Source organism: Oratosquilla oratoria, chromosome 30 (assembly GCF_046742065.1).
Source record: "Oratosquilla oratoria isolate Oo_2021 chromosome 30, ASM4674206v1, whole genome shotgun sequence".
NCBI lineage: Eukaryota > Metazoa > Arthropoda > Malacostraca > Stomatopoda > Squillidae > Oratosquilla > Oratosquilla oratoria.
Window position 1 is genome coordinate 46,962,238 of NC_134806.1, and position 15,000 is coordinate 46,977,237.

Genomic DNA, 15,000 nt, shown 5'->3' on the forward strand with positions numbered 1-15,000 from the left:
TTATTTCAGAAATGCAGGTACCTGATTGCTACTGGGCAAACGTACAGGGAATACTGCTTTCACAGAGTGTAGGCCTCCGTTGCGATCGGTTTCATGCAACTGGTTGAGACGGCGTACGAGATGCCGTCGTGATGTAAACAAACCTTAGGATGATCGCCCCCGACTCTCCAAACATGGATGTTACGCAGGAATAAAGTTAATAATAAAAAGAAATTAGATACATAATATATTTATTTGGCAGACTAGATATCATAAAAGAGTGACCAGCATTCTTTTTTTTTATGTTTTTCTTAGAGTACAAGTTTGTGGTGCATTTAGGTGGGTGGTTGGGCATTTTGTGCAACATGTGTAATAGTTGTCGAATACATCAAAACGTAACAAATACCACAGTCAGAGCAAAAGGAAAAGACTGTTGACGGTTTTCCTATATATTCCTTCTGCTCCCACTAGTATTAGTTGTGATTTATAAATGCGTTACATTTTTCATCAGTGATGTCAAAACATGTTTAAAGATGGCATCTACTGAGAGTCTTGACAGAATAACATTAGAAGACGAAGCCTTGTAGTGATTGTTCAAGCTACTTGAAAAGGCTTCAGCAAGCAAAACGTTGTACTTCATCTTCAAATGGTATTTATTACAAAAAAATAATGTCAGCAAAGAAATTTCATTGTATATTAATTTTGGACATTTACTACAATGTTAAAACTGCTCCAGATTATTTTTTCCAAAATAATTACAAAGAGACAACCAGTTTTCCTGACGACACGTGCAAGTAAGATTTTGGGTGATTTTGTGTTTGCCGCTGTTCGTAGATCCGTCTTGTGTCAAATTGTCTACAAACTATTACATGTAAAAAAAAGAAACGCTGTGACTTGTGTTTAAGAATGCAGAAGTAACCAACTACTAGAGGAAATAAATTTCAAGCAAAGTGCTTTTGTATAATTACAGTGCTCTAATAATGAATATGTAATTTCACAAAGACCTTTGTTTTGTAGCCTCGCTGACACGAAGGAGGGGCTAGTTGAGTCGCCGCTGGCGCTAGTTCGAGCTGCAAGTCAACTTCCCTAAGGGCAAGTAAGTCTTGACACTAGGTTAGCTTGGAGGCAAGTGGACTAACTCTCCGTTCACATGGGTCAAGTAGAGGGCGAGTTGACAAGTCGCTTTCAGCACTAGCGGCTACTAAACTAGCCCCATCCACGTGTCAACGAGGCTGTAATTTTTTTTCTTTTAGTTACACCTACAAACCGGTACGTGCCCTGCTTCTTTTCCATAAGTCTGACCAGCCAGCTGGTTCTCCTTACCACCCGGAAATCCAACCACCTGCGGGCCTCTAATGGAGTCGACTGCTTTGTCAGTCCCAAAATATAATTTTTGTTGGTGTTGTCGTTCCCTAGACTGTCTGGCCGAGCAGCCCCGCCGTCCCCCAGAGGAACACCCGGTACGGCTGGTGGCCGCATCACCGCTCGCAGCGGTGAGTGGATTCGGAGGGATGGACGTCAGGGGGTCGGGCATGCAGCTGTCTAGTAGTCTGATATAGGAATCAGCGACGACGAAGAATAGCAACACTCGCGGTGATGAAAGTAAATGTTCATAATAGTGTAAGTGACATTAATTACTGGTGTTTATTAGCACTGCACTAGACAAAGCAAGTAACACGAGATAAACTATGAAGAAGGGGGTGTGCGAAAGGGGACAATTCAGATGGCGATACAGAAAAAAAAAGCATCTGCACAGGTTAGATCTGATGACAATGGTAGTAATTGTCAACACAATGAGGTCCTATTATAACGTTAGCTTGAATACAACTGACCTAATTATAAGTTGGGGAACGCAAGAGGACCTTGGTGCAGGCTCGGCCACTTCTTTGTTGATGTCTCCAATGTTTTGTGACTTGAGTTCTTCCATAGAACTATTTTATGCATCCATATGGGTTGTCGGATCAGTGTTCCCCAATCTATTAGGTTTGCTATACTTGAAAACCAAATGTGATACCTGTAAGTCACGTGACAGCATGTTTTTGACTTCTCAAATTGTGTATCATTTAGTGGTTTAGAAAATGTAGTGTGCGGTTGTCAAGATTTCGTCAGTAATTTTTTTTTGTTTTCGACCACACACTGGTCAAGAAGAATGTCCAAGTCTCTCTTGTCAGCTACAGTAAGGATCATACGAAACATTCTAGCCATTTCTAATGTTATTCAGAAATGGCAACGGCGTTGCCATGCAGTGCGTGAATTGGGTTCTATTCAAAGTACATTTTAGTCGGAAAAAACTTGGACTTGGGTATGTACATCCACATATCTTGTTCCTGCGTGCAACAGGAGAGAAATATACACTTTAAAAATATATATGTATATATATATAAATAGTTCTAATGTTGAATTCACCGAGTTATGACTCCTTGTGAAGGTAGGTAGGCCAAACTGTGGAAATGTTATCTATCACTTAAAGGTTTGGTAATATAGGTGTGGGTGTATACTCCAGTCCACACAACAAAGAACACAAACACAGTAGCTGCAGACATAAGACTCGCCGAGCGAGAAACCCATGGTAGGGAAAAGCCCTGGCAGTTGCGGCGAGCCGCTGTTTTTTATGTTTGGGTCACCTCCCCGCCTGACTAGGGTTGTCGGGCACCATCGCGGGAAGCCCGCAGTGGGTCCTGGGAATCGAACTCACGACCGCCTGCTCCCGAGTTTGACACGGTATCCACCAGACAAAGGCGCCGGGTCCTTCATCAAGAATAATATTCTCGCTTATGTCTGCAGACACTGTAGGATGTTGATATGGTGGACGGGGCTGAATGATTACGTTTTCTGTAAGTTACCGTGGACGGCCTTCTAAACAGGAAATAATCTTTGGAACCTTCTATTTCTTGCTAAGACAGGCACCGCTCAGTGTTAGATGCTAGATCAAAATTGCGAAAGGGAATCGAAACAATTTTACATGTTAGATGCTAGACCAAAATTGCGAAAGGGAATCTAAACAATTTTACATTAACAATATTATCGGTAACAATTTTCTAGTTCCAATGTATAGGAATCAGTTTTATAATTACGATTGCGTTCAAATGCATTGTTCCACAATTCTGCATGAAGAATGATTTATCAATATCAGTTCTAGTTCCAAAGATAGAAATCAGAGATGTTTTTGTCAGGTATTTTGTGTAGTTCTGCCATATTTCGGGTGGAAACACTGAATAAGATCAAAATATTGCGTTCAAATACAGTATTCCACAATTTTTCATTAATAATAATCTATCAATATCAGTTTTCTAGTTCCCAAAATAGAAATCAGTGTTTTATGATTTCAATGGAGTGTTTTGTGTCGCTCTTCCATATTTCGAACAAGATGGTGGTACCAAGTCGAAGTAAACACAAATATGGCGTTCGAATACCGACGAAAGAAAATTGTAAATATATAAAAAGGCAGTGTGGTTGGGTTCTCCTTCATCATGGAAAGATAAAATCTTCATTCAAAATAAATAATTGGTTATATTCTAATCACTAATATCACGTCAAGTTTGAACTTACGAACTAACGAATTTAGCATCGGAGTTAAGGCGTTATCACACTGGGGGGGCTATTTCTCCTCCAACCTCGAATTAATCGGCGGTACCGCCCACCTCCAGCAAGTTTATCGCCGTAAAACATTTCTCCTCCAACCTCGAATTAATCGGCACGTTTATCGCCGTAAAAGCACAATAGTAAACCAAATTGTTTCCTCAACAATTTACACGGAATGTCGTTTGACTTCGAATTTTCCTCCAGCATATCAGACTCCTTCCCGAGAGCTGCACATTTGCTCCAACAGTCGGAGGAAAAATAGACCAGTGTGATAAGGCCTATACCAGCAAAGATAGAATTCCTCCCCAAGGAAAGTCTTGAATACTGTAAACAAAGTCGTCTTCATGTTTTTTTTTTTCAAATTCACAACGGCTGTTCCGATGCGGTTGGGGGGGGGACCTATTATGAAAGAATTCTATTTTTGCGATTTCGCCCAAGATATCGAAATTTAGCCCAGGCGAAGAGGCAGTCCATATTATTGATAATCTACTGACTCAATATTACTTTCACGCCTACATCAATATCATGCCTACATTGTCAACAGTATTGTGGATTCCGGATTATCGAACAATGCTACCGATAGTGCATGGGGTCGCTTTAGTCGATTATGCGGACTGGAACAACTGTGCACAAATAAGCATTTTGAGATCATCTAGTGCATATTTATGCTTTCACATTACGTTAACTTTGCTTTCACAACGTTTACAATAATAACACACGTACTCACACAATGATCTACGATTACAGGTTATGAATCGCACACACACACACACACACACACACACGGGTAAATACTATTATAATCAAACAAGCACAACACGCACACAAACAAGGACAAGAGTAATATATCCAAACATCCACCTACTCCTGTAAACACGAGAAATGTTTACAAGCCAGCACTAACGACCTGTCTCACCAGAAACTCGTTGGCAGGGAGGTGAGGTTACTGTCAAGACTCCTTGGTAGCAGAGGTACGAAAAATCTCCTTTTTCTTCACCCCACGGGGTGGCGAGGGGGAAGGGCTCCCGGGGGAAGCTGGCTCAGTCCCTGGGGCAGAAGCACCCGTCCTTGATGTGCTCGTCGATGAAGTCGCGGTAGTAACTGATGCGGCAGTACACGCCAGGGTAGCCGGACCGGGCGCAGCCAAGACCCCACGAAACAATGCCTGGCACGAAAGGAAAGAAAAGAAAAAGAATTAGATCTACGTGAAACAACTCCATAAAAAAATGAATCGGTCTAATATCGCACTGGCGGCAGGTTCGAACTGCCGTCATCTCGACCTCCGCCGCAAGCAGCGACGCTCAAGCCTGTTCGGCCAGCGAACATCCTTCTGGGTGAGGTGACCAAATGAATAAAATACCTGTGAGCAATAATGATTCACACACACACACACACACACACACACACACACACACACACACACACACACACACACACACACACACCTACACACACACACACACACACACACACACACACACACACACACACACACTTGGGATGAAGAGGAGGGTGAAGGATGAGGGTTTGCAGGATCTCCCTCAAAGTAGGGGGTCACGACCCCCACTTTGAAAACCTCCGATCTAGGGAACGACAACAAGACTCCTTGTTCTGTGTCTAACATAACAATAATAAACATGACGTGAGCAATTCATGATATACCAATAACAAACAGACAATAATAATTTCAGAACGACTTGACAGACATCAGCTTTAAATGTACACAAACGTAGAGACTTCAGAGGTCAACAATGCCACGTACCAATGATGTCGATTTGGCTTTTCCCACCGTCGAGTTTGTTCTCAAACAGAAGAGGACCGCCACTGTCACCCTGCAATGAAGATCAAAATCTTGTGTACGGACAACGTCACTTTCGACCTTATCAACATTCAAATTCAACCTGGAATATACAGGTGGCGGCACACTAGGCAGGCTAGCATGCTACTTGCTTTTGCTACTAGGTTTGGGTAGCAACGACTTGGGCTACAATAATAGTCTGGACTAAGAACCCCTCAGCAATTTTGTGTCCGACATTTGTAAGCTAAGTTAATTAATTCCTCTTAGTTCGTACTTCAGCTTCTCAAGAATCATTTGACATTTGGACATTTGAAAAACAAACAAAAGGCGATCACCGCCACCACCTTCATATGTATATCGAGGACACGGGCAAATTATGTGAGAAGATCATCTATATCAAAAATAAATATATCAAAGGTGGATATGTGTGTATTTACGTGTGTGCACTCGTGTATGTATAGTATGTTCATGAGAGTAAAGTATGTGACCACATCTATGCATGTTCATCACCATCATCACCATCACCGATGATGTAAGTTAATGGAGAAACTTACCCTCCCCTTCCTCCAACCTCTCCCTTCACCTCCCCCCTCCCCCTGCCCCTCCCCCTGCCTCCCCAACTTCCCCCCCCCTCCACTCTCCCACTCCCCTCTCCCCAACCTTTGCCCAGAGAAAGTTCTCTTCGCAACTGACCTGACAAGCGTCGATCTTCCCCTCGTCGTACCCGGCACACATCATGTTCGACATGATTTCGTCCGGTCGGTAGTTCTTCTTCTTGCACTCCTCGTTGGTGATGATGGGCACCTGGACGTTCCTCAGGATGGGGCTGGATTTGCCGCTCTCCTTGGTCCGGCCCCAACCCGTCACGGTCCCCATCTCGCCGACGTAGCTCCGGTTTTCTGTCGGAAGAGGTTGAGTCAGTACGAGAAGGGCGGAGCGGCAGAGGACAGCCAGCAGGGGCAGGACTTGTGGTGATGGATTTGAATCTGATCAGTTTAGGTTCAAAGCTTCTGTCGTCACAAACGCGACTCGAGTGAATTCGTTCGAGGAGAAAAGACTTGGGTTCCAATATCTTATTTTTTTTATCTCCAAAAGTCAAAAGACATTTGCGTCATATACTGAGAATCTGAATGACACACTAAGAGATGTTAAACCTAGACGAACATTAGACACATTGTAGAACTGTCCTTCGGGAACTCTAGAGCACTGTAACCGAAGTCGTCAAGCTTTTGAAATTTACAAAATTTGACGAGAATCTTGAATATGTGGCCAGGGGCGTTTTGAGAAGGAAGTAAGAGGCAAAAACTGGTTCACCAACAAAGTGGTTAACAAATGGAATAGACTTAGTAATCATGCCCTGAGTGCTGAAACAATAATTTGTTGTTTTAAAAAGAAAATTTTATGCATTGGAGTAAAAGGTGGTCAGGGACATGGAACTACCTGGTGCAGGCCTCATGGTCTCTGACAATCTTGTCACTTGTCTTCTTGTGTTGGCAAGGAGCTTACTACACCAGGAGGCGCTGAATAGCTGCGGCCGAAGCCCTACTATGCACTTGGACTGTTGGGGCAGGCAACCGTCGCTTCTGGGAATGGGGGGGCGGTGCGGGATTCGTACCCAAAACTAAGTGAATGAGCATGCGAAAAAGCCAAGAAGTAGATCATACGAAGAAGCTGAAGATGAGCATAGAGAGCAAACGAACGAAAAAGCGAGTAAAAGACCGCGCGCGCGCGAGAGAGAGAGAGAGTCAGACAGAAACAGAACATAAGAAGAAGTCAAGTCGTCGAAAGAGAAGGACAGAACGAGAACTAAAAACTAAAAATAGAAAGTAAAACAACAGAGGTGGGGCGAGAGAGACAGCCAGACAGACAGAAACAGAGAACACAAGAAGCCAAATCGAAAAGAGAAAGAGAGAGAGAGGGAGAGAGGTTGGGAGACCCACCTTTCTTTGGGAGGCAGACAGGCCTGACGAAGTTGGTGAGGCTGACTGCCTTGTCCAGGAGAATGATCCCGATGTCGTTGTTGTACGTCTTTCTGTTGAAGCCCTTGTGAGCCCACCACTGGGAGACGGCCCGGCGTTGCCTCCGGGGGTCTGTTGGGTCCGTCATGTTGTGGGCCCCCAGGACAATCTCCACCCGGTCTTTGTTAACCCTGTGGGTTTATGTCAACGTTGAAAAAATGAAAAGAAATAGCGTCCCACTCCCACGCACTGGGAGGTGAGGCACCCATGGTAGGGTGCAGCACTGTCAGTTGCGGTGAGCCGTTGGGTTTCTCAAGGAAGCTTCCGCGGGCTTCACCAGCAGCCCCGACCGTTGAGAGTTCGTTGGAGTAAAAACGACTTCGGTTACAAAATTCAAATTTTCAAATCTTCAAATATCAAATTATCTTTCCGTCATCAAAATTGAACGATGAACTAAGCGATTGTAAATCTAGACGAATGTTAGATAGATAGATAGATAGATAGATAGACTTTATTTGGCAATGAATCAATGTGCATGAAGTGCAAATAATGACAAGAACACATAGTTCGGAATAATAAATGCAAATTGCCGACTGTTGAAATGCTCTTAGAGAATTCTAGATTTGTGTAAGCGAAGTCACATTCTAGTTATTAAAATGGACTTTTAGAGGTAGGATGTGGGAAGGATATTAGCCCAGTGGGATGAACCCTTTATGCCCGCGTTGGGTCACCTCCCCGCCTGGCCAGAGCTGTCGGGAGCCAGCGCGACACAGCCCATAGCGGGGCCCGGAAATCGAACTCACGACCACCTGGGAAGGAGTTCGACTCGTTATCCACTGGGCTAGCGCGCGGCCCTATATTAATGGTAACAACAAATTAAGCTAACATGATAAGATTGCTATGTTAGCATAATAAAATGGCCATGTTAACATGTTCATATCAACGCCTATGTCAATAAGATGTTAACATGATGTAAGATGGTCATGTTATGTAAATGTGATGTTCATGTTAACATGTTAATTCTAAGATGTTAGTAAAAATTTAATGTTAAAATTGTGATGTTAAAGTGGTAGTATCAATTAATCACATTTCAATGTTAACAGTGTTAATTACTGGTGTTTGATTTTAATGTGATTCAGGCAAAGAAATCGTGTAAATTATGTGAATCAGGTAATTGGGGGCAAGTCAGCTCAATCAGGTTGATTAGGTAAAATGGGGAAATCCTGGAAACAATAAATTATGCAAATCAAGTAATATTAAGTCTGACGTAATTTGGATTACTCAGGTAAAGTGGCTAAATCGGTTAAATTGGCCAAATATGGTGAAATGGGTATTTCAAGTCTGACGTAAATTGTGTAAATTGGGGACAATCAGGTAAAGTATCTAAGTTGGGTAAATTGGCTAAATGTGTCAAATTGTGTAAAACTGGTCAATTTGGCAACTCAGGTAAATCGGTGAGGTAAATCTGGTGAGTCGTGTAAATGTTGTAAATCTGAAAGATGGTGTAAATCGGATGACGTGTGTCAACGGTGCAAGACGTGACGAACGGTGTCGTCTGTTCCTCCTCACCCCTCGATGCAGTGGGCGGCAGTGACCAGGTACTTGTTGTTGACGAGGGAGGCTCCGCAGTACAGTTTGCCGCGGTACGACAGCGACGCCATCCAAGGGTACTCAGAACGGGCCGTTTCCGATCCACCTACGACCCGACCAGACCGGTTTGGCATCCCGCACTCTGGAGGGGGAGGAGGAGGAGGTGGTGGGAGGATGGTAAGCAATTAATCATCATCATTGTTAATGGCAATATCAGCATCATTATCCTCATCGTCATCAATCATCATCATCAGCAGCAGCAGCAGCAATTTCAAAATAGCATCAATATTATTATCATCATCAGCACCAGCACCAATATCAAAATATCATCGTCAATATCGTCATCATTGTCATCATCATCACTTTCACCAATAACGTCATCATCACAAAATCATCACCATTATTAATATTATTCATATTATATATATTTTTTCTAGTGCAAATATCCTCAACGTTGATACAGTATTGCTGCATTTCTTTACGGGGGTCTGTCTGTCTGTCTCTCTCAAGAACGTAATAGATGAATCCACGCGGAAAACTCACAGAATGTTCTCATAACTCTTATAAAAAGGATGAATAAGTAATACAAAATAAAATACGAATAACAAATAATAAAATAGATAACTAGAAAATAATAATAACAATAATAATAATGATAGATGATTAATGAATTTCCATTAGCAAAATAGAACAAAAGAAGGCCGAGTGTACTTACTGTATTGACAGCTGCAGATGGGTTGCTGCTTGGCTTTGTTCCTTTTGGGCTGTCACGAAGGCAGGAGAAGAAGAAAAATCACAATTAGAAAGACGCTTCCAAAACGTCTTCTCAACAATTTCTACTCATTAATTTCTTCGTTTACTTGTTTATCTGTTTCATTTGTCTTTCTCTTTTGGTTTGGGATAAAACCAGTGTTAGCCTGAACGTGAACTGTGACGCAGGCAGACTTCCTGTTGCTGAATGGAAGTAGTACACTCTGAACTTCTCTCTCTCTCACTTGAAGTACTTCCAGATGAACCCACATCTTCAGCATTTCAAATGAGAGAGAGAGAGAGAGTGAGAGAGAGAAGTTCAGAGTGTACTACTTGAATTCAGCAACAGGAAATCTGCCTTTGCCCTGTGCTGCGTCGCCTGTGTCACCTGCGTCTCAGTTGGCGCTTAGGCTTGTAACAATCTATACATATTTTATCCAGTATTACTCTCGGTATCGCTATCCCACCTTTATATATATTTTCAATCATGCATGTATGTATATATGGATGTATGTATGCATGCATGTATGTATGCATGTGTGTATGATTCTCCATGGTCTTGGATCACGTGTTGGTCTCGTGATCAACAGCTATTTCCCTCCCGAAAGAGAGCTCAGAGCTCATATATAACAATAAGCCTAGCCAGCACTTTAAAATTGGCGGCATTTCTTTACAGATCGCGAACATAATAATTACTATTTCAGTCAGAAATAAATAGATTCCACTCACGGAGTAGACGGTTAGTTAAAACTTTACTGTCTCCCTTGAGCATTTTATGTATGATTGTGTGTGTGTGTGTGTGTGTGTGTGTGTGTGTGTGTGTGTGAGAGTGTGTGTGTGTGTGTGTGTGTGTGTGTGTGTGTGTGTGTGTGTGTGTGTGTTTCACCATCACGGTCTTGGATCACGTGTTGGACTCGTGGTCGACAGCTATTTCCCTCCCGGAACAGAGCTCAAAGCTCATATATGACCGATCTATGGGTAATGCTGTGACTTTACACGCACACACACACCCAACTCCCCGCCCACGACAGTTGGAGTAACGACTCGCAGCGCAGCGAATACTGAAATTATTTCAGGCCTGGGGGTGATTCGAACCTGGACTGCCGTAGTGGCGCCCGGGAAATCTAACCACTACGCCAGCGAATATGTGTGCGTGTGCGTGTGTGTGTGTGTGTGTGTGTGTGTGTGTGTGTGTGTGTGTGTGTGTGTGTGTGTGTGTGTGTGTACTTACCTAGTTGTATTTACCTATTTGTATTTTACGGGAAGGGGAGCTACGCTCGTGGTGTCCCGCCTTTGTATCTCGCAGTGTCTAATTTACTCTTAAATTCGTGAATGGTTTTTGCACACACAATTGTTTCGTTCTGTTTGTTCCAAGTGTCCACCACTCTATGGGGAAAACCGTTCTTCTTCAGATCTCTTCTATAACTATCCTTTTTGAGTTTCTTTCCATGTCCTCTTGTGTTTCTCTTGTCCCAGTTTAGAAAGTCCTCTCTATCGAGTATTTCTGTGCCATTCATCATTCTGTAGATGTGCAGTAGTTCGCCTCTTTTCTTTGCTCCAGAGTCGGTAACTCCAATTCAGCCATCCTCTCCTCATGTGACAAGTTTGAAAGTGCAGGAGCCATTTTTGTGGCTGCTCTCTGGATTCTTTCTATTTTCTTTATATTCTTTTTTGTACTGGGTGACCACAATATCGCCGCATATTCTAGTCTAGGCCTTATCAGTGTGACCAATATTTTTTTTTAATAATTTCTTCGTCCAAATATGTAAATGCCACTTTTATTGATCTTAGCAAGTTGTAGGATTCTCCGAAATTTTTGTTTATTTGTTTATCAGAGGACAATTCGTTTGAGATAATTACTCCCAAATCTTTTTTTCAGATCACACTTTCTTTACCTCCTTAGTACCAATTTTATATTGTCCTGATATTCTATTTTTACTTTTTCCAAACTCCATTACGCTACACTTCTTAGAATTGAAGTCCATCCACTTCCCATTTCTGATTCCACTTCCAAACCTTATTCGCGCGCGCGAGCGTGTGTGTGTGTGTGTGTGTGTGTGTGTGTGTGTGTGTGTGTGTGTGTGTGTGTGTGTGTGTGTGTGTGTGTGTGTGTGTGTGTGTGTGTGTGTGTGTGTGTGTGTGTGTGTGTTTACCTATTTATAATATGCGGGAAGAAGAGCTATGCTGAGGAGGAAGGAAATGAGTAGGAGGGTGAAAGAGGGGGGGGGGAGAGGAAGGAAGAGGAGGAAACATTGCCCACAAGATAATATAAAACATATCTAAGAAAAATAAAAAAAATGTCTAGCCAGCCAATGGCCCACAAGTAATGATACACATCGTTAGTCATTGTCTGTTTATTTTCAAACGATTCGACAGTGACGTAATCGTCGTGGATGTGACGTCATGTCGAGCGCGTAAGTCGCTTCCTGGTGGCCAGACTCGGCAACAGCTTAATTACGCTGTGGTCTAGTCATATTAGTCACTGACATCTTGGGTAATCAGTTATATCATCTAAACTTTAAAGCATTTGTTGGTGTTCATTTACTTATTAATTTGTTGTTCATGTATTTATTTATTTGTTTGTTTGTTTATCTACCACTTAAATATTATCATATTTCCGTTTATTCATATATGTATATATTGAGTTATCATATATGCAACTCAATATTTCTATGAAATATTTATTTTGTAGTGGAGTAAGAACAGTTCTATATATATATTATATATATATATATATATATAATATATATATATATATATATATATATATATATATATATATATATCCTGATATCTATATCAAATATTCACAAATATAATTTAGCTACATAAGAGTATATCATTATCGCAATGCCGAATTAGGAAATGTGTTGCTAAACGAGGGATATGATTGCATGATGCAAAAATTATAAATGCGAGCAAACGTGCGTTTTACGAAATGCTATATAGGGGAGACTTTTGCGGTCAGTTGCGGTTTGGTAGCGTCGCACCGGGCGATGACGTCAAGTCGCGCGGTCGAGTGAGGGCAAACACAATTTGGCGTCATCATCTTACTTAAAAACGCCAAATTAATGAATCTATTGCGTAGTTACAAAAATCATCTCGTCACTTTTTATACGATTTTTATTTACACATTTTCTGTATCAAAACCACATCAAAGAGCGAAAGAATATAAAATTTTAGTTCTGTAAAGGACAATATAAAATAAAATTTAAGACAAACATAACTAGATTATTAGGCCAAATATAAGATAAATAAAACAAAAATAAGACCAGAGTAAACAAAATCAGATAAAATAATATTTAAGCGATGCAATGCGATACGCGATACGAAGTAATGCTTAGCTAAGCGAAGCGACGCGAAGCGAGTTCCCTAGACGTCCCAACACTTTCTCCGTCAATGCGAAAGGAGGAAAAACATATTTGTTGCAGAGGTTGTTTAATTTTCAACATTTTTGTTTTGTTTCGAATGTTTTATAAGTTATTTTTCTTCTTTCTCTTGTTTTGTTATAAATCCCTTATGTTTCTTTTGGCATAAGTGCACACACACACACAGAGGTACTCTTAAATTCTTAGAATAAAAAAAAAATAAGAATTCAAGAGTACACTTTCTTCACCTACGTACAAAAGTAGATATACAGATTATTTCACTTTTTCCCCCTCGCGAGAATCAAACACTGAATCAAGGAAAATTCTAAGGTCAATACAATAGTATTAAAACACTACACTTTTACTTTTACATTCTGCTGAATATTGATGAATAAAAATATTATCTATGCAAACAAAGTTGTTATGTCAAAGCGACATGACGTCAATACATTGTCGGAGGAACATTTGATGAAAATAAACATGATATATACTAAAACAATGACTCAGTTACATGCAAACAAACGCAGAGGAATATATTAAAAGAAAACGATAAGGTGTTATTAGAGCATTAAGAATTTTTTATATTTACGAAAGAAAAAAATATAATAACATGACATAAGTAAATTAATAAAGAACCTTGACTGCTGGTTAACACACACACACACACACACACACACACACACACACACACACACACACACACACACACACACACACACACACACACACACACACACACACACACACGTCTTGCTTGTAGACAGCGCTTCGGGGTACCACGCTTGAGGTCCTGAAAGAATAGCTTTCACCGACACTGCAAGCCGTTCATGCCCCCGTTGAGCAAGGGAATGGTAATAGTATGTGATTCACAGCCACTGTCTTGGATCACGTGCTGGTCTCGTGATCGGGAGCTAATATTACCCTCCCGAATGAGAGCTCAAAGCTCGTATATATCTGGCCCGATCTATGGGTCATGCTGTGACCTCACACACGCACACACGCACACACACACACACACACACACACACACACACACACACACACACACACACACACACACACACACACACACACACACACACACACACACACACACACACGTACACACACACACACACACACACACACACACACACACACACACGTACACACGTGAACACACATTGTAATGTCGATTTAATTGAATTTTTTTGTGAAAAAACAACTTCAAATTTATGACAAATTTCATATTTAATTTCAAGTATTTCATTGTAACTCAGCAAAACAAAATTGTTTCGGCAAATATAGAATTCTATTCTTAAGAAATATGATAATAATAATAATAATAATAATAATAATAATAATAATAATAATAATAATAATAATAATAATAATATTAATTATAATATAAATAATAGTAATTATTGATAGGGAAGGTAGCCAAGTCAAAGGCATCCACCCACTCCACATAATCCACTCATTCCACCATCCTTCCCCCCCCTTCCCATCTTAGCTCCTCCTGGATGAAGGGTCATCCCTGTATCCTGCCCACTACCTTGCCTAGTCATAAGCAATGCAGTAAGACACAGCACAATCACAAGAGCAAGGCCGCTTCATTTAATCGGCGACCTCCCTCCCCCTCTGCCCCCTCATGCAGAACAGGAGAAGACGGGGAGAAATCCCTTCGGGCTGCGTCAAAATGTAATTTACACATAACCACTCCCTAACCTCCCTCCCCCCGCCTCTCCCTTCCTTGCTCAACAGACATTCACCTCTTTCCCAATGCCCCTTTCACCCCATCCATCCATCTCATCCTTGGTCGCCCCCAAATGTTCACTCCTTCCACCTCTGCCTTCCACACCTCTTTTACTAGTCTTTCTTCACTCATTCTTTCCATATGTCCAAATCATCCCAATACTCTTTCATCAACCCTATCTCCCATCTCCCTTTCCATTCCCGCTCTCCACCTCAATTATTTCTCACTCTATCCAGTCTT

At 41.5% G+C, this 15,000-nt stretch overlaps 1 protein-coding gene across 1 annotated transcript in view; it reads right to left on the minus strand.

Moving 5' to 3' along the window:
• Positions 1–240: 240 nt before the first annotated feature.
• LOC143041151 (trypsin-1-like) overlaps positions 241–15,000 on the minus strand; it is an 18,660-nt gene continuing 3,900 nt past the window's right edge. Inside the window, exons 2-7 of the mRNA XM_076212956.1 lie at positions 9,623–9,671; positions 8,887–9,049; positions 7,300–7,508; positions 6,053–6,258; positions 5,324–5,393; positions 241–4,726 (exon numbers count right to left, since the gene is read on the minus strand). Coding sequence (XP_076069071.1) covers positions 4,602–4,726; positions 5,324–5,393; positions 6,053–6,258; positions 7,300–7,508; positions 8,887–9,049; positions 9,623–9,671 — 822 coding nt within the window. The 3' untranslated portion in view covers positions 241–4,601. The remainder of the gene's footprint in view (positions 4,727–5,323; positions 5,394–6,052; positions 6,259–7,299; positions 7,509–8,886; positions 9,050–9,622; positions 9,672–15,000) is intronic.